This window comes from Nerophis ophidion, linkage group LG03 (assembly GCF_033978795.1).
Source record: "Nerophis ophidion isolate RoL-2023_Sa linkage group LG03, RoL_Noph_v1.0, whole genome shotgun sequence".
NCBI classification, from domain to species: Eukaryota; Metazoa; Chordata; class Actinopteri; order Syngnathiformes; family Syngnathidae; genus Nerophis; species Nerophis ophidion.
The window spans coordinates 4,057,021-4,077,331 of NC_084613.1; the positions used below are offsets into that span (position 1 = coordinate 4,057,021).

The window sequence follows — 20,311 nt, forward strand, 5'->3', positions numbered from 1 at the left end:
GAGAGAGTCCAGTCCATAGTGGATCTAACATAATAGTGACAGTCCAGTCCATAGTGGATCTAACATAATAGTGAGAGTCCAGTCCATAGTGGATCTAACATAATAGTGAGAGTCCAGTCCATAGTGGATCTAACATAATAGTGAGAGTCCAGTCCATAGTGGATCTAACATAATAGTGAGAGTCCAGTCCATAGTGGATCTAACATAATAGTGAGAGTCCAGTCCATAGTGGATCTAACATAATAGTGAGAGTCCAGTCCATAGAGGATCCAACATAATAATGAGAGTCCAGTCCATAGTGGATCTAACATAATAGTGAGAGTCCAGTCCATAGTGGATCTAACATAATAGTGAGAGTCAAGTCCATAGTGGATCTAACATAATAGTGAGAGTCCAGTCCATAGTGGATCTAACATAATAGTGAGAGTCCAGTCCATAGTGGATCTAACATAATAGTGAGAGTCCAGTCCATAGTGGATCTAACATAATAGTGAGAGTCCAGTCCATAGTGGATCTAACATAATAGTGAGAGTCCAGTCCATAGTGGATCTAACATAATAGTGAGAGTCCAGTCCATAGTGGATCTAACATAATAGTGAGAGTCCAGTCCATAGTGGATTTAACATAATAGTGTGAGAGTCCAGTCCATAGTAGATCTAACATAATAGTGAGAGTCCAGTCCATAGTGGATCTAACATAATATTGAGAGTCCAGTCCATAGTGGATCTAACATAATATTGAGAGTCCAGTCCATAGTGGATCTAACATAATAGTGAGAGTCCAGTCCATAGTGGCTCTAACATAATAGTGAGAGTCCAGTCCATAGTGGATCTATCATAATAGTGAGAATCCAGTCCATAGTGGATTCAACATAATAGTGAGAGTCCAGTCCATAGTGGATTTAACATAATAGTGAGAGTCCAGTCCATAGTGGATTTAACATAATAGTGAGAGTCCAGTCCATAGTGGATCCAACATAATAGTGAGAGTCTAACATAATAGTGTGAGAGACCAATAGTTCAGACCTTTCTCCCTTTGAGAATGTGTAGTGAAATATGAAGAGTAAAACTCCACAAAGGAGACCCTGGACTGTTGAACAACTTAAGCCGTACATCAAGCAAGAATGGGAAAGAATTCCACTTCCAAAATGTGTTTCCTAAGTTCCCAAACGTTTACTGATTGTTGTTAAAAGGAAAGGTCATGTAACACACTGGTAAAAATGCCTCTATGACAACTTTTTTTGCAGTGTGTTGCTGCCATTAAATTCTAAAAATTAAAGTGTCTTGTCTTTGCTGTCCATTCAATTAAATATAAGTTGAAAAGGATTTGCAAATCCTTGTATTCTCTTTTTATTTACAACTTACACAACGTGACAACTTCACTGATTTCGGGGTTTGCAGTTTCCTTCATTTAGGAGGGGATTTTCTCCTGATTGAGCAGAGCACAGTTCCAGTAAGAAGATGGTTGACCGCCATGCTATCTCTCCAACTTACCACAGTCATTATTTCTCCCATTTAGGCTCCACTTCCTTTGCTTTCTGGCATATTTTGGTCTCCGTCAGACCACAAAAGCTGCTCTCCCTCCCTCTCCCAGCGGTCCCCAGCAGGATTCCGATGTGTAAACGCAGACTCGCTCTCCGAGTGTCAGAGATAATGTTTAAGCCCAGATTGTGTTTAATGTGCAAGCCAACCAAGGACTTTAGTCCCCCGCCCACTGACCTGGTCTGACCAGATGGGAGTTTCGGGTTTTTGTGACAACAAACCGGCTGGCGACCATGGCAACAGTTTCTTAGTTGGCTGACTTTGGCTCCAACAGGCAAACATGATGTATTTATTAACACCCATCTACTCATCCAACTACAAACTCCAAAAGCAGTGAAGTTGTCACGTTGTGTAAATAATAAATAAAAACAAAATACAATTATTTGCAAATCCTTTTCAACTTATTTTCAGTTGAATAGACTCCAAAGACAAGATACTTAACGTTCCAACTGGTAAACTTTGTTATTTTTTTGCAAATTTTAGCTCATTTGGAATTTGTTTTTTAAAAAAGCTGGCACAAGTGGCAAAAAAGAGTGAGAAAGTTGAGGAATGCTTATCAAACACATATTTGGAACATGCCACAGGTGTGCAGGCTAATTGGGAACAGGTGGGTGCCATGATTGGGTATAAAAGCAGCTTCCATGAAATGCTCACTCGTTCACAAACAAGGACGTGGAGAAGGTCACCACTTTGTCAACAAATGCCTGAGCAAATTGTTTAAGAACAACATTTCTCAACCAGCTGTTGGAAGGAATTTAAGGATTTCACCATCTACACTCTTTAATATCATCAAAAGACTCAGCGAATTTGGAGAAATCACTCCATGTAATCCATATTACATACCTTTGATCCCTCAGGCGGTACTGCATCAACAGTATGTAAAGGAGATCACCACATGGGCTCAGGAACACTTCAGAAAACCACTGTCAGTAACTACAGTTGGTCGCTACATATATAAGTGCAAGTTAAAACTCTGCTATGCAAAGCTATTTATCAACAACACCCGGAAACGCCGCCGGCTTCGCTGGGCTCGACATTATCTAAGTTGGACTGATGCAAAGTGTGAAAGTGTGCTGTGGTCTGACGAGTCCACATTTCAAATTGTTTTTGGAATCTGTGAACGTCGTGTCCTCCGGACTAAAGAGGAAAAGAACCATTCGGATTGTTCTAGGTGCAAAGTGTAAAAGCCAGCATGTGTGATGGTATGGGGGTGCATTAGTGCCCAAGGCATGGGTAACTTACACATTTGTGAAGGCACCATTAATGCTGAAAGGTACATACAGGTTTTGGAGCAACATATGTTGTCATCCAAGCAACGTTATTATGGACGCCCCTGCTTATTTCAGCAAGACAATGCCAAGCCGCATGTTACAACAGCGTGGCTTCATAGTAAAAGAGTGCGGGTACTAGACTGGCCTGCCTGTAGTCCAAACAAAGGACAAACTTGCAATAAGAAAACATGTTTAATGTATCGTAAGATCTTTATTTATATAGCCATAAATCACAAGTGTCTCAAAGGGCTGCACAAGCCACAACGACATCCTCAATTCAGATCCCACATCAGGGCAAGAAGTGGATCTAGCATAATTATTGTGAAACTCCAGTCCATAGTGGATCTAACATAATAGTCAGAGTCCAGTCCATAGTGGATCTAACATAATAGTGAGAGTCCAGTCCATAGTGGATCTAACATAATAGTGAGAGTCCAGTCCATAGTGGATCTAACATAATAGTGTGAGAGTCCAGTCCATAGTGGATCTAACATAATAGTGTGAGAGTCCAGTCCATAGTGGATCTAACATAATAGTGAAAGTCCAGTCCATAGTGGATCCAACATAATAGTGAGAGTCCAGTCCATAGTGGATCTAACATAATAGTGTGAGAGTCCAGTCCATAGTGGATCTAACATACTAGTGTGAGAGTCCAGTCCATAGTGGATCTAACATAATAGTGTGAAAGTCCAGTCCATAGTGGATCTAACATAATAGTGTGAAAGTCCAGTCCATAGTGGATCTAACATAATAGTGAGAGTCCAGTCCATAGTGGATCTAACATAATAGTGAGAGTCCAGTCCATAGTGGATCTAACATAATAGTGAGAGTCCAGTCCATAATGGATCCAACATAATAGTGAGAGTCCAGTCCATAGTGGATCTAACATAATAGTGTGAAAGTCCAGTCCATAGTGGATCTAACATAATCGTGAGAGTCCAGTCCATAGTGGATCTAACATAATCGTGAGAGTCCAGTCCATAGTGGATCTAACATAATAGTGAGAGTCCAGTCCATAGTGGATCTAACATAATAGTGTGAGTCCAGTCCATAGTGGATCTAACATAATAGTGAGAGTCCAGTCCATAGTGGATCTAACATAATAGTGTGAGTCCAGTCCATAGTGGATCTAACATAATAGTGTGAAAGTCCAGTCCATAGTGGATCTAACATAATAGTGTGAGTCCAGTCCATAGTGGATCTAACATAATAGTGAGAGTCCAGTCCATAGTGGATCCAACATAATAGTGTGAGTCCAGTCCATAGTGGATCTAACATAATAGTGTGAGTCCAGTCCATAGTGGATCTAACATAATAGTGTGAAAGTCCAGTCCATAGTGGATCTAACATAATAGTGAGAGTCCAGTCCATAGTGGATCTAACATAATAGTGTGAGAGTCCAGTCCATAGTGGATCTAACATAATAGTGAGAGTCCAGTCCATAGTGGATCTAACATAATAGTGTGAGAGTCCAGTCCATAGTGGATCTAACATAATAGTGTGAGAGTCCAGTCCATAGTGGATCTAACATAATAGTGAGAGTCCAGTCCATAGTGGATCTAACATAATAGTGAGAGTCCAGTCCATAGTGGATCTAACATAATAGTGAGAGTCCAGTCCATAGTGGATCTAACATAATAGTGTGAGAGTCCAGTCCATAGTGGATCTAACATAATAGTGAGAGTCCAGTCCATAGTGGATCTAACATAATAGTGTGAGAGTCCAGTCCATAGTGGATCTAACATAATAGTGTGAGAGTCCAGTCCATAGTGGATCTAACATAATAGTGTGAGAGTCCAGCCCATAGTGGATCTAACATAATAGTGAGAGTCCAGTCCATAGTGGATCTAACATAATAGTGAGAGTCCAGTCCATAGTGGATCTAACATAATAGTGTGAAAGTCCAGTCCATAGTGGATCTAACATAATAGTGAGAGTCCAGTCCATAGTGGATCTAACATAATAGTGAGAGTCCAGTCCATAGTGGATCTAACATAATAGTGTGAAAGTCCAGTCCATAGTGGATCTAACATAATAGTGAGAGTCCAGTCCATAGTGGATCTAACATAATAGTGTGAGGGTCTAGTCCATAGTGGATCTAACATAATCGTGAGAGTCCAGTCCATAGTGGATCTAACATAATCGTGAGAGTCCAGTCCATAGTGGATCTAACATAATAGTGTGAGAGTCCAGTCCATAGTGGATCTAACATAATAGTGTGAGAGTCCAGTCCATAGTGGATCTAACATAATAGTGTGAGAGTCCAGCCCATAGTGGATCTAACATAATAGTGAGAGTCCAGTCCATAGTGGATCTAACATAATAGTGAGAGTCCAGTCCATAGTGGATCTAACATAATAGTGTGAAAGTCCAGTCCATAGTGGATCTAACATAATAGTGAGAGTCCAGTCCATAGTGGATCTAACATAATAGTGAGAGTCCAGTCCATAGTGGATCTAACATAATAGTGTGAAAGTCCAGTCCATAGTGGATCTAACATAATAGTGAGAGTCCAGTCCATAGTGGATCTAACATAATAGTGTGAGGGTCTAGTCCATAGTGGATCTAACATAATCGTGAGAGTCCAGTCCATAGTGGATCTAACATAATCGTGAGAGTCCAGTCCATAGTGGATCTAACATAATAGTGTGAGAGTCCAGTCCATAGTGGATCTAACATAATAGTGAGAGTCCAGTCCATAGTGGATCTAACATAATAGTGAGAGAGTCCAGTCCATAGTGGATCTAACATAATAGTGAGAGTCCAGTCCATAGTGGATCTAACATAATAGTGAGAGAGTCCAGTCCATAGTGGATCTAACATAATAGTGAGAGAGTCCAGTCCATAGTGGATCTAACATAATAGTATGAGAGTCCAGTCCATAGTGGATCTAACTCCTCAACCACCTTTACCTTCTTCCTTCTTCATGTCTCGCCCTCCTTTTCACATTTCCCCAAATGTATTTGAAGTGTTCTAAGTGTTCTCAGGATCACATTCAGGACCACACCAGTCAGCCACGTGAGTGGAGATGTTTTCTTCTCACAGAGGACACGGTCACAAGAAGATCCACAACAAACCTTGAGTGTCAAACCCAAAGTGCTGCTGGGGGTTTATCAGGAAGACTTGTTGTCATTTTGGCTCCGACCTTGCAGCCCTGCGGCAGAAGAAAGTCTCCAAGATAAAAGTCTCCAAAGACACTTTACTGCCACTTCAGCCCCTGAGTGTCCCTCTGGGAGGTTGCCAGGCAACTGATGCAGGACTTGAAGAATGACTTTGATGGCATCCTTCTTTCCGGGAACTTATGTGAATAATTCCTGGTCAACTAAACGCAGCTCAGAGTCTGTGGAATAATGGAAGTGAAGGATTTGTTCTTATTAGTCTCTCAAGGAGGGTGCAGCTGTCTTCAAGTACCTGAAGACACTGCAGCTTTTTCATGAAGTCGCGGCAAAAATCAATCAATCAATCAAAGTTTATTTATATAGCTCTTTATATGTGACCATGGATGAAGTACTGGATGTCCAGGGTTGGGACACAAAGTGGACCACTGGCCTGTGCATCAATTGGGGACATCTCTGTGTTGCTGACCTGTCTCTTCTGGGGATGGTCTACTGCTGCCCCACTATGGACTGGACTCTCACTATTATGTTAGATCCACTATGGACTGGACTCTCACTATTATGTTAGATCCACTATGGACTGGACTCTCACTATTGTGTTGGATCCACTATGGACTGGACTCTCACTATTATGTTAGATCCACTATGGACTGGACTCTCACTATTATGTTAGATCCACTATGGACTGGACTCTCACTATTATGTTAGATCCACTATGGACTGGACTCTCACTATTATGTTAGATCCACTATGGACTGGACTCTCACTATTATGTTAGATCCACTATGGACTGGACTCTCACTATTATGTTAGATCCACTATGGACTGGACTCTCACTATTATGTTAGATCCACTATGGACTGGACTCTCACTATTATGTCAGATCCACTATGGACTGGACTCTCACTATTATGTTAGATCCACTATGGACTGGACACTGACTATTATGTTAGATCCACTATGGACTGGACACTGACTATTATGTTAGATCCACTATGGACTGGACTCTCACTATTATGTTAGATCCACTATGGACTGGACTCTCACTATTATGTTAGATCCACTATGGACTGGACTCTCACTATTATGTTAGATCCACTATGGACTGGACACTGACTATTATGTTAGATCCACTATGGACTGGACTCTCACTATTATGTTAGATCCACTATGGACTGGACTCTCACTATTATGTTAGATCCACTATGGACTGGACTCTCATTATTATGTTGGATCCTCTATGGACTGGACTCTCACTATTATGTTAGATCCACTATGGACTGGACTCTCACTATTATGTTAGATCCACTATGGACTGGACTCTCACTATTATGTTAGATCCACTATGGACTGGACTTTCACTATTATGTTAGATCCACTATGGACTGGACTCTCACTATTATGTTAGATCCACTATGGACTGGACTCTCACTATTATGTTAGATCCACTATGGACTGGACTCTCACTATTATGTTAGATCCACTATGGACTGGACTCTCACTATTATGTTAGATCCACTATGGACTGGACTTTCACTATTATGTTGGATCCACTATGGACTGGACTCTCACTATTATGTTGGATCCACTATGGACTGGACTCCCACTATTATGTTGGATCCACTATGGACTGGACTCTCATTATTATGTTAGATCCACTATGGACTGGACTCTCACTATTATGTTGGATCCACTATGGACTGGACTCCCACTATTATGTTGGATCCACTATGGACTGGACTCTCATTATTATGTTAGATCCACTATGGACTGGACTCTCACTATTATGTTAGATCCACTATGGACTGGACTCTCATTATTATGTTAGATCCACTATGGACTGGACTCTCACTATTATGTTAGATCCACTATGGACTGGACTCTCACTATTATACAGAGGTGGGTAGAGTAGCCAGAAATTGTACTCAAGTAAGAGTACTGTTACTTTAGAGATTTATTACTCAAGTAAAAGTAAGGAGTAGTCACCCAAATATTTACTTGAGTAAAAGTAAAAAGTATGTTGTGAAAAAACTACTCAAGTACTGAGTAACTGATGAGTAACCTGATTACGGCAACAACACGATAAGTCATTAATAATTCCGCTGGTAATCACAGTGTTGAAAATAACGTTCAAATTATAAAACATTCTCATGCATTTTAATCCAACCATCCGTTTTCTACCACACCTGTCCAAGATGTCGCACTAATAGTAAGAAGTATTATATTTATTATTGGTTAAATTTAGAATAACAATGTTATTAAAAAGAATAAGAGACTTATCATACTGTAAAAATGTTGGTCTTGTCAAGACCTGGACTATGGTGTGGTTTGTTTTCCCGTGGTGCAAAGAGATCGGAACGGACATGGCGTGAAGGTAATGACATCTTTAATCTTAACTCTAAAATATTGAAAAAAACAAAGGGTATAAACAAAAGGCGCTCTCAGTGGAGGTTAAAAACATGGCTATGAAAACTATGGGAGAACTGTGAACATAAAATAAAACTTATAAACTATGGCATGAAAAACTTACCTGGACCGAGAAAGAGCATGGATAACATAGGTGTATAAGAGGTGATAGAGGGTGAGTAGAAGGTGATGTCGCCAGGCTGACTGCCTGGCAACCGCAGGCTTAAATGGTGACGTGAGTTCAAGTGAATCAGGTGCGTGAGTCGTGAAAACAGGTGAACTGATTGGTGTTTATGGAAACAAAATGCACAAAAACAGGAACTAATGGAGTCAAAAACAAGACAGAACATAACTAAACAGAACATGATCACAAGGACATGACAGGTCTTACTTAAAACTGCACACATTTAGTTGTATTCAGTGTTTGAAAAATATTATACGGCTCTCACTGAAATACATTTTGAAATATTTGGCTTTCATGGCTCTCTCAGTCAAAAAGGTTCCCGACCCCTGTTTTGGATTGTAGAATGTTTGTATTGATATTTTCCGATTGCAGAATGATGGTATTGATATTTTCTAATTGTAGAATGTATTGATCTTAGATTGTAGGATGTTTGTATTACGATATTTTCTGTTTGTAGAATGTTAGTATTGATCATTTTAGATTGCAGAATGTTGGTATTGATCTCTTACGATTGTCGAATGTTGGTATTGAACGTTTCTGATTGTAGAATGTATTGATCTTCTTAGATTGTAGAATGTTGGTATTGATATTTTCTGATTGTCGAATGTTGATATTGAACGTTTCTGATTGTTGAATGTATTGATCTTCTTAGATTGTAGAATGTTTGTATTGATATTTTCTGATTGCAGAATGATGGTATTGATATTTTCTAATTGTAGAATGTATTAATCTTAGATTGTAGGATGTTTGTATTACGATATTTTCTGTTTGTAGAATGTTGGTATTGATCTTTTCTGTTTGTAGAATGTTAGTATTGATCATTTTAGATTGCAGAATGTTGGTATTGATCTTTTACGATTGTCGAATGTTGGTATTGAACGTTTCTGATTGTAGAATGTATTGATCTTCTTAGATTGTAGAATGTTTGTATTACGATATTTTCTGTTTGTAGAATATTGGTATTGATCTTTTCTGTTTGTCGAATGTTGATATTGATCTTTTCTGATTGTCGGATGTTGATATTGAACGTTTCTGATTGTAGAATGTATTGATCTTCTTAGATTGTAGAATGTTTGTATTGATATTTTCCGATTGCAGAATGATGGTATTGATATTTTCTGATTGTAGAATGTATTGATCTTAGATTGTAGGATGTTTGTGTTACGATATTTTCTGTTTGTAGAATGTTAGTATTGATCTTTTCTGATCGTAGAATGTATTGATCTTCTTAGATTGTAGAATGTTTGTATTGATATTTTCTGATTGCAGAATGATGGTATTGATATTTTCTAATTGTAGAATGTATTGATCTTAGATTGTAGGATGTTTGTATTACGATATTTTCTGTTTGTAGAATGTTGGTATTGATCTTTTCTGAGATCTTTCCTGATTGTAGAATGTTTTAATATTCTTAGATTGTAGAATGTTTGTATTGATCGGGGTTGACGCAGCTCGGATGGTAGAGTGTCCGTACCAGCAACTTGAGGGTTCAAGGTTCGATCCCCGCTTCAGACATCCTTGTCCCTGCCGTTGTGTCCTTGGGCAAGACACTAACCACCTGCTCCCAGTGCCACACACACACTGCTTTAAATGTAGCTTAGTCAATGAAATTTCACTATGTAAAGTGCTTTGAGTCACTAGAGAAAAGCGCTATATAAATATAATTCACGTCTTTTAAGATTGTAGAATTTTGGTATTGAGTTGGTAGCGTTTCTTATGTGCTTTTGTAGTCATTTGGTCAAGAGACCAAGGAGGGTTTTTCCTGCACAAGAACTCTTTCAGACCGCTTTCAGAACCACGTCTTCTGTGTTCTGGAGAATCCTGCTTGGATTGCAGTCTTAATAGCCTTCAAATTAAAAGCATACACAAGAATAAAAGAGCCTCTCAGAATAGGAAAAGTTGCAGGAAGAAGGCTGTCTAAGAATCTGGTCCCGGGGACGGACCCGGCGTGGTACAGGACCACTGCCTTTTCTTACTTCATAGCCACGGGGAACATCTGGTTCTGTTTAAGTCCCGCTGTTCATTCAGGACAACATTCCATGCAGGCAGGCTGTGTTGCAATGTGTCAGAGGACCTCAAGATGGAGGCCGATTTGTCGGAAGATTATTCAGGTCCTGATTATCAGAACGACTACTTGCTCTTTCCTTGAAGGAACCTCTTGCCTTAAAGGCCTACTGAAATCAGATGTTCTTATTTAAACGGGGATAGCAGCTCCATTCTATGTGTCATACTTGATCATTTCGCCATATTTTTGCTGAAAGGATTTAGTAGAGAACATCCACGATAAAGTTGGCAACTTTTGGTCGCTAATAAAAAAGCCTTGCCTGTACCGGAAGTAGCAGACGATGTGCGCGTGACGTCACGGGTTGTGGAGCTCCTCACATCTGAACAGTGTTTACAATCATGGCCACCAGCAGCCAGAGCGATTCGGACCGAGAAAGCGACGATTTCCCCTTTAATTTGAGCAAGGATGAAGGATTCGTGGATGAGGAAAGTGAGAGTGAAGCACTAGAAAAAAGAAAAAAAATGCGACAGCAGTGGGAGCGATTCAGATTATTAGACACATTTACTAGGATAATTCCGGAAAACCCCCTTTCTGCTTATTGTGTTCCCCTTTAATTTGAGCAAGGATGAAATACTTGTGGATGAGGAAAGTTAGAGTGAAGGACTAGAAAAAATAAATAAAAGACGATGGCAGTGGGAGCGATTCGGATGTTATTAGACACTAGGGGTGTGGGAAAAAATCGATTCGAATATGAATCGAATCGTCTATATTGTGCGATTCAGAATCGATTCAAAATTTTTTAAAAATGTTTTTTTATTTTTTTATTTTTTTTTAATCAATCCAATAAACCACTACACAGCAATACCATAACAATGCAATCCAATTCCAAAACCGAACCTGATCCAGCAACACTCAGAACTGCAATAAACAGAGCAATTGAGAGAAGACACAAACACCACACAGAACAAACCAAAAGTAGTGAAACAAAAATGAATATTATCAACAACAGTATCAATATTAGTTATAATTTCAGCATAGCAGTGATTAAAAATCCCTCACTGACATTATCATTAGACATTTATAAAAATAATAAAAAAGAACAAGTGGCTTACACTTGCATGGCATCTCATAAGCTGGACAACACACTGTGTCCAATGTTTTCACAAAGATAAAATAAGTCCTATTTTTGGTTCGTTTAATAGTTCAAACAAATTTACATTATTGCAATCAGTTGATAAAACATTGTCCTTTACAATTATAAAAGCTTTTTACAAAAATCTACTACTCTGTTGCATGTCGGCAGACTGGGGTAGATCCTGCTGAAATCTATGTATTGAATGAATACAGAATCCTTTTGAACCGGAAAAATATCGTTTTTGAATCGAGAATCGAATCGAAAAAATCGATATATTATTGAATCGTGACCCCAAGAATCGATATTGAATCGAATCGTGGGACACCCAAAGATTCACAGCCCTATTAGACACATTTACTAGGATAATTCTGGAAAATCCCTTATCTGCCTATTGTGTTACTAGTGTTTTAGTGAGATTATATGGTCATACCTGAAAGTCGGAGGGGTGTGGTGACCGCCAGTGTCTCTGAGGGAAGCCACGTTTCTCGACGAGGCGAAGGCAGCCGGTCGGGCAGGGCTGAGATTTTTTTTCTTCTTTCTCCACGGTGGAAGTATCCGACGGTCGAGGGCGGGCCGGTGGGAGGAGGCAAGAGAGTCCGCAGCTGCAGGAGGAAAGACACAAGCTCTCCGCTCATGTCTACGGTAAGAGCCGACTTATTACCACCATTTTCTCACCGAAACCTGGGGTCCGGAACCATGTTCGCTTGACCGCTCTGTTCCATTGTCTCCGTCATCTTTCGGGAATGTAAACAAGGAAACACCGGCTGTGGGGTACGGCGTGGCGAAGTTGGTAGAGTGGCTGTGCCAGTAATCTGAGGGCTACTGGTTCAATCCCGACCTTCTACCATCCTAGTCACATCCGTTGTGTCCTTGGGCAAGACACTTCACCCTTGCTCCTGATGGGTCCTGGTGAGCGCCTTGCATGGCAGCTCCCATCATCAGTGTGTGAATGTGTGTGTGAATGGGCGAATGTGGAAATACTGTCAAAGCGCTTTGGGTTCCTTAAAAAGGGATAGAAAAGCGCTATACCAGTACAACCCATTTACCATTGTGTTTGTGTTGCTAAAGGCGTCCGCAATACACCGCTTCCAGCCTACATCTTTCTTCTTTGACGTCTCCATTATTAATTGAACAAATTGCGAAAGATTCAGCAACACAGATGTCCTTAATACTGTGTAATTATGCGATTAAAGCAGACTTATAGCTGGGATCAGTGCTTGACCAAAATGTCCGCTACAATCCGTGACGTCATGCGCACGAGTCATCACACCGCGGCGTTTTCAGCAGGATAATTCGCGCAAAATTTAAAATTGCAATTTAGTAAACTAAAGCGGCCGTATTGGCATGTGTTGCAATGTTAATATTTCATCATTGATGTATAAACTATCAGACTGTGCGGTAGGTAGTAGTGGCTTTCAGTAGGCCTTTAAAGAAACCAATAAAATCACAGACCATTCAGACTGCAGCTTTAGCATGTTGTCCTTTGCTAGCAGTCGCTACGAGCATTTTATCACCGGGACCGAGCCCAAGACTGTGACGATCATGCAGGATGTAGATAAGCACAGCCGTCTTCGGGCATTGTGACCTGCAGACAGATTATCAGAAGCAACAGCAGGGCACAGTGTTTAGGAGAAAGGTTACAAACTATCTGGGGATTGTGTACAGAACATCGTGGCCTCGGGACTTGGGGCCAGATATTTTTTCAACTTAAGAACTGAAAAGGCTTTTGAACATGAAGCTTTTTAATTCTACACAGGCTCTAAAAAAGTGTGTTCTAACACAGCAGCAGCTGTGAAAACACGACTGCACCACCCTTACTGGTCCTGGTTCTGGTTGAAGAGCAGATGGTCTGAGCAAGAGCTGAGAATTCCTCCAATTCCATCCGTAGGGCTTGTTTCAGCTGTGAGACATCAGCGCGTTCCAGATCTGATTGGAAATATTTGAAACTCTGCATCAGGAAGCCATCTGTAGTCGATTCATAGTAGATGTTCGCTTCCTCCTGTCCATGTGGACCACAGAGTCCTTCTGACCGTGGTCCACCCTTTCAGTTCATCCATTCCAAACGTCTAACCACGTCAACAACTTTACATGCTGAGGAAATATTTGAAACTCTGCATCAGGAAGCCATCTGTAGTCGATCCCTAGTGAATGTCCGCTTCCTCCTGTCCATGTGGACCACAGAGTCCCTCTGACCGTGGTCCACCCTTTCAGTTCATCCATTCCAAACGTCTAACCACGTCAACAACTTTACATGCTGAGGAAATATTTGAAACTCTGCATCAGGAAGCCATCTGTAGTCGATCCCTGGTAGATGTTCGCTTCCTCCTGTCCATGTGGACCACAGAGTCCCTCTGACCGTGGTCCACGCTTTCAGTTCATCCATTCCAAACGTCTAACCACGTCAACAACTTTACATGCTGAGGAAATATTTGAAACTCTGCTTCAGGAAGCCATCCGTAGTCGATCCCTAGTAGATGTTCGCTTCCTCCTGTCCATGTGGACCACAGAGTCCCTCTGACCGTGGTCCACGCTCTCAGTTCATCCATTCCAAACGTCTAACCACGTCAACAACTTTACATGCTGAGGAAATATTTGAAACTCTGCATCAGGAAGCCATCTGTAGTCGATCCCTAGTAGATGTCCGCTTCCTCCTGTCCATGTGGACCACAGAGTCCTTCTGACCGTGGTCCACCCTTTCAGTTCATCCATTCCAAACGTCTAACCACGTCAACAACTTTACATGCTGAGGAAATATTTGAAACTCTGCATCAGGAAGCCATCTGTAGTCGATCCCTAGTAGATGTCCACTTCCTCCTGTCCATGTGGACCACAGAGTCCCTCTGACCGTGGTCCACCCTTTCAGTTCATCCATTCCAAACGTCCAACCACGTCAACAACTTTACATGCTGAGGAAATATTTGAAACTCTGCATCAGGGAACCATCCGTAGTCGATCCCTAGTAGATCAATCAATCAATCAATGTTTACTTATATAGCCCTAAATCACTAGTGTCTCAAAGGGCTGCACAAGCCACTACGACATCCTCGGTAGGCCCACATAAGGGCAAGGAAAACTCACACCCAGTGGGACGTCGGTGACAATGACGACTAGGAGAACCTTGGAGAGGAGGAAAGCAATGGATGTCGAGCGGGTCTAACATGATACTGTGAAAGTTCAATCCATAATGGATCCAACACAGTCGCGAGAGTCCAGTCCAAGGCGGATCCGACACAGCAGCGAGAGTCCCGTTCACAGCGGAGCCAGCAGGAAACCATCCCAAGCGGAGGCGGATCAGCAGCGCAGAGATGTCCCCAGCCGATACACAGGCTAGCAGTACATGGCCGCCGGATCGGACCGGACCCCTTCCACAAGGGAGAGTGGGACATAGGAGGAAAAGAAAAGAAACGGCAGATCAACTGGTCTAAAAAGGGAGTCTATTTAAAGGCTGGAGTATACAAATGAGTTTTAAGGTGAGACTTAAATGCTTAAAAAATAGATGTTCGCTTCCTCCTGTCCATGTGGACCACAGAGTCCCTCTGACCGTGGTCCACCCTTCCAGTTCATCCATTCCAAACGTCTAACCACGTCAACAACTTTACATGCTGAGGCTCTTCTCGAGCTTCTCCAGGGTTTCGCTCACAGCTTCCACTTTCAGCGTCAGCTGCCGCTTCCTCAGTCCGTTCCGGTGCTGTGCCTCCAGGAGAGCCTCCGCCTGCTTCCTGAGCAGGTCTTCCTGCTCCAGCTCCTTGAAATGGAGATCCTCGAGCAGCCTCCCGTGCTTGACGGACAAATCCTCCAGTTCGTCCTCCAGCGCTCTCACGCGAGCTTCGCTGGCCTCCCTCATAGCCTTGTCCTCGTTGTGCTTGTCCAGCTGCTTGTGGAGCTCCTGCAGCTTCTTCTTGTCCTGTTGGAGGCTCTCGTGGGGACACGACGGCTGCTTGTGAGCCGAGGACAGCTGGCGCACCACGCCCTGGCACATCAGCGTGGTCAGCTGTTTCTCCAGCAGGCAAATCTCCTCCATGTGGGCTTGGTAAAAATCGGAACTCTGCTGAAGCGCCAGCCGGAAGGCGCCGTCGTGTTCCTTCTTCAGCGTCTCCAGACGTATTTGCATCTGCGTGTCCAGGATGTTGATCTCGGCCTCCAGCTTTTTTTCCGACGCCTCGATCATGGGGAGGATCTCGGCGTTGTGTTTGGCTTCCAGCTCCACCGTCCTCCAGTCGTGCGGGACTCTAATGTCCACCAGCTCGACCGCCTGTTCGAACTTCAGCTCTTCGATGTGGTTCTGGCTCTGGAGCTCTTTCTCACTGAGATCCACCTGCAGGCTGCGGATCTCACTCAGGGCGCCCTGCTCCATCTCAAAGCGCTTGTTGTCGTGGAGCGAAGAGTAACTGGCCTTGTCCAGCTTCAGCTGGGAGATGTTGCTCTGACACTCGGACTCCAGGTGCCGCACTTTCTGCTGGTACTTCGCCACCTTCACCCGGTTGCGCATCTTGGCCTCGTCCCGGGCGATGCTGCCCTCCCTCAGCTTGTCCTTCACGTCCTGGAGCTTCCCCTTGGAGATCTCCCAGAAGGCTGTGACCTGGTCCCTCATCAGCTGGAAGCTCTTTTTCTCCTCCTGGATGCGGCCCAGCTCCTCGGTCATCTTGGCGATGCGGTCCGTCAGTTGCTCCTCAGACATCTCTTCCAACGGGAGGTTATCATTGAACACGGGCTTTCCTTTGCCCTTGCCCTTCCCCTTGCCCTTGCCCTTTCCTTTCCCAGCCATGTTTCCACCGATCCAGCAGCACAATATCGATAAAAAGTCACGGTTGTGCGTCGTCGGAAGCCCAGATGTCCGTAAATCTCTGGTACCACATCCGCAAATGTGTGTTGACGATGCGTCTTTTGAAGATCAATCATCGTGGATGACATCACGAGATATCTTTACACGACATGTGTGCCGATCTCATAAAACCTTCAGAAGTGATGCAACAAGGATCTTGGACTGCACTACTCAACTATTGACCATTGATAGAATGTTCTGGCAGGGTGAAGCGCGTCTGTTGTAACGTAAAACCTGGACCGGGAAAAGCCTAGTAGGATCAGTCTCTGAGGTCCATTGTGTCTTTTCAGCAAAGACCAGAGATCAGCACATTCCGCATCTGAGAAGAATTATGGTTTGTAGAAGATGTTTGACACTGAAGACGTTTCCTCTCCAATGGAAACTTCTTTTGCTTCAGTTCTGAGGATGACACAAGCTTCCTGTTTCTTTCCAGGGAGGAACTCCAACAAAAATGCAACAGAGTTGACCACAGAAACTGTTATTTCATCTTCTACAAAGTGGAGATGTAAAATCCAAAAGCCAGTTTAGTCTGACTGTTTGCAGGCTTGATAGAGAAGAAGTTAGCATGAGGCTAATCAAATGTTTTAGCAACCTTTCTGTGCCAAAATTGGCCAAAAATTGCACAAAACCCAAAGCCAGTGAAGTTGGACCCTTGTGTCAATGCTAAATAAAAACAGAATGTTTATTTATGTAGGCCTAAATCACAAGTGTCTCAAAGGGCTGCACAAGCCACAACGACATCCTCGGTTCAAAGCCCACATAAGGGCAAGGAAAAACTCACAACCCAGTGGGATGTCAATGACTATGACAAACATTGGAGAGGACCTCAGATGTGGGTGACACCCCTCCCTAAGACCGGACGTCGAGTGGGTCTAACATAATAGTTGGAAAGTCCAGTCCATAGTGGATCTAACATAATAGTTGGAAAGTCCAGTCCATAGTGGATCTAACATAATAGTGTGAGAGTCCAGTCCATAGTGGATCTAACATAATAGTGTGAGAGTCCAGTCCATAGTGGATCTAACATAATAGTGTGAGAGTCCAGTCCATAGTGGATCTAACATAATAGTGAGAGTCCAGTCCATAGTGGATCCAACATAATATTGTGAGAGTCCAGTTCAAAGTGGATCTAACATAATAGTGAGAGTCCAGTCTGTAGTGGATCTAACATAATAGTGAGAGTCGAGTCCATAGTGGATCTAACATAATAGTGTGAGTCCAGTCCATAGTGGATCTAACATAATAGTGAGAGTCCAGTCCATAGTGGATCTAACATAATAGTGTGAGTCGAGTCCATAGTGGATCCAACATAATAGTGAGAGTCCAGTCCATAGTGGATGAACATAATAGTGAGAGTCCAGTCCATAGTGGATCTAACATAATAGTGTGAGTCCAGTCCATAGTGGATCTAACATAATAGTGAGAGTCCAGTCCATAGTGGATCTAACATAATAGTGTGAGGGTCTAGTCCATAGTGGATCTAACATAATAGTGAGAGTCCAGTCCATAGTGGATCTAACATAATAGTGAGAGTCCAGTCCATAGTGGATCCAAATTAATAGTGAGAGTCCAGTCCATAGTGGATCTAACATAATAGTGAGAGTCCAGTCCATAGTGGATCTGAAGTGAAGTGAATTATATTTATATAGCGCTTTTTCTCTAGTGACTCAAAGCGCTTTACATAGTGAAACCCAATATCTAAGTTACATTTAAAGCAGTGTGGGTGGCACTGGGAGCAGGTGGGTTATGTGTCTTGCCCAAGGACACAACACTATGTTGATTTTGCTAACCCAGCATGATGTTAAAATATAATGTTAGCATGTAGCTCACATAGCTATGCTAGTGCTGCTAACCTATTTTATTTTTAAATGTAATGTTATCATGTAGCCCACATAGCTATGCTAGTGTTGCTAACCTAGCATGGTGTTAAAATGTAATGTTAGCACGTAGCTCACTTAGCTGTACTATTGTTGCTAACCTAGCACGATGTTAAAATGTAATGTTAGCATGTAGCTCACATAAATATACCAGTGTTGCCAATCTAGTATGATGTAAACATGTAATGTTGTCATGTAGCTCACTCGGCTATACCATTGTTGCTAACCTAGCATGGTGTTAAAATGTAATATTAGCATGTCGCTCACATTAATTAAATAGTCCATTTTTTGAGAAGGCAGCAGTTGAAACGATTTCGGTTTTTAGAAACTCACAAATATAAGTTAATCTTTTTTTAATGACATTTTCAGCGGCCCCAGGTAAGTAAGCGCCAGTGTCTGCCTAATGGTAAGCGCGCCCCTGGGCTCTGGGAGGGTAAAGTGTGCAGGTGTGTTGTCTGACTGCTGTGTGAGTACAGGTGAGGCGCCGGCTCCAAACAAGCGGAGGCCTGCCTGCGCTCGGAAGGATGAAACTAAGCTGAGGCTTAGGAATGTCGAGCGTGAAATCCCAACAATGCCGTCGGCAGCCTTCAAACACCTCCTTGGGAAAACTGCTAAATTTTTGTGATGCTAAGAGTCCAGTCCATAGTGGATCTAACATAATAGTGAGAGTCCAGTCCATAGTGGATCTAACATAATAGTGAAAGTCCAGTCCATAGTGGATCTAACATAATAGTTAGAGTCCAGTCCATAGTGGATCTAACATAATAGTGAGTGTCCAGTCCATAGTGGATCTAACATAATAGTGAGAGTCCAGTCCATAGTGGATCTAACATAATAGTGAGAGTCCAGTCCATAGTGGATCTAACATAATAGTGAGAGTCCAGTCCATAGTGGATCTAACATAATAGTGAGAGTCCAGTCCATAGTGGATCTAACATAATAGTGAGAGTCCAGTCCATAGTGGATCTAACATAATAGTGAGAGTCCAGTCCATAGTGGATCTAACATAATAGTGAGAGTCCAGTCCATAGTGGATCTAACATAATATTGTGAGAGTCCAGTCCATAGTGGATCTAACATAATAGTTAGAGTCCAGTCCATAGTGGATCTAACATAATAGTGAGAGTCCAGTCCATAGTGGATCCAACATAATAGTTAGAGTCCAGTCCATAGTGGATCTAACATAATAGTGTGAGAGTCCAGTCCATAGTGGATCTAACATAATAGTGAGAGTCCAGTCCATAGTGGATCTAACATAATAGTGAGAGTCCAGTCCATAGTGGATCTAACATAATAGTGAGAGTCCAGTCCATAGTGGATCTAACATAATAGTGAGAGTCCAGTCCATAGTGGATCTAACATAATAGTGAGAGTCCAGTCCATAGTGGATCTAACATAATAGTGAGAGTCCAGTCCATAGTGGATCTAACATAATAGTGAGAGTCCAGTCCATAGTGGATCTAACATAATAGTGAGAGTCCAGTCCATAGTGGATCTAACATAATAGTGAGAGTCCAGTCCATAGTGGATCTAACATAATAGTGAGAGTCCAGTCCATAGTGGATCTAACATAATATTGTGAGAGTCCAGTCCATAGTGGATCTAACATAATAGTTAGAGTCCAGTCCATAGTGGATCTAACATAATAGTGAGAGTCCAGTCCATAGTGGATCCAACATAATAGTTAGAGTCCAGTCCATAGTGGATCTAACATAATAGTGTGAGAGTCCAGTCCATAGTGGATCTAACATAATAGTGAGAGTCCAGTCCATAGTGGATCTAACATAATAGTGAGAGTCCAGTCCATAGTGGATCTAACATAATAGTGAGAGTCCAGTCCATAGTGGATCTAACATAATAGTGAGAGTCCAGTCCATAGTGGATCTAACATAATAGTGAGAGTCCAGTCCATAGTGGATCTAACATAATAGTGAGAGTCCAGTCCATAGTGGAT

The 20,311-nt window shown here is 42.2% G+C and overlaps 1 protein-coding gene across 1 annotated transcript; it reads right to left on the reverse strand.

Moving 5' to 3' along the window:
* Positions 1 to 15,253: 15,253 nt before the first annotated feature.
* LOC133548679 (dynein regulatory complex subunit 4-like) lies at positions 15,254 to 16,423 on the reverse strand. Its single transcript, XM_061893650.1, has one exon. It carries the CDS (start codon positions 16,421 to 16,423, stop codon positions 15,254 to 15,256), a length of 1,170 nt encoding a protein of 389 aa, XP_061749634.1.
* Between the last annotated feature and the right edge of the window lie 3,888 nt (positions 16,424 to 20,311).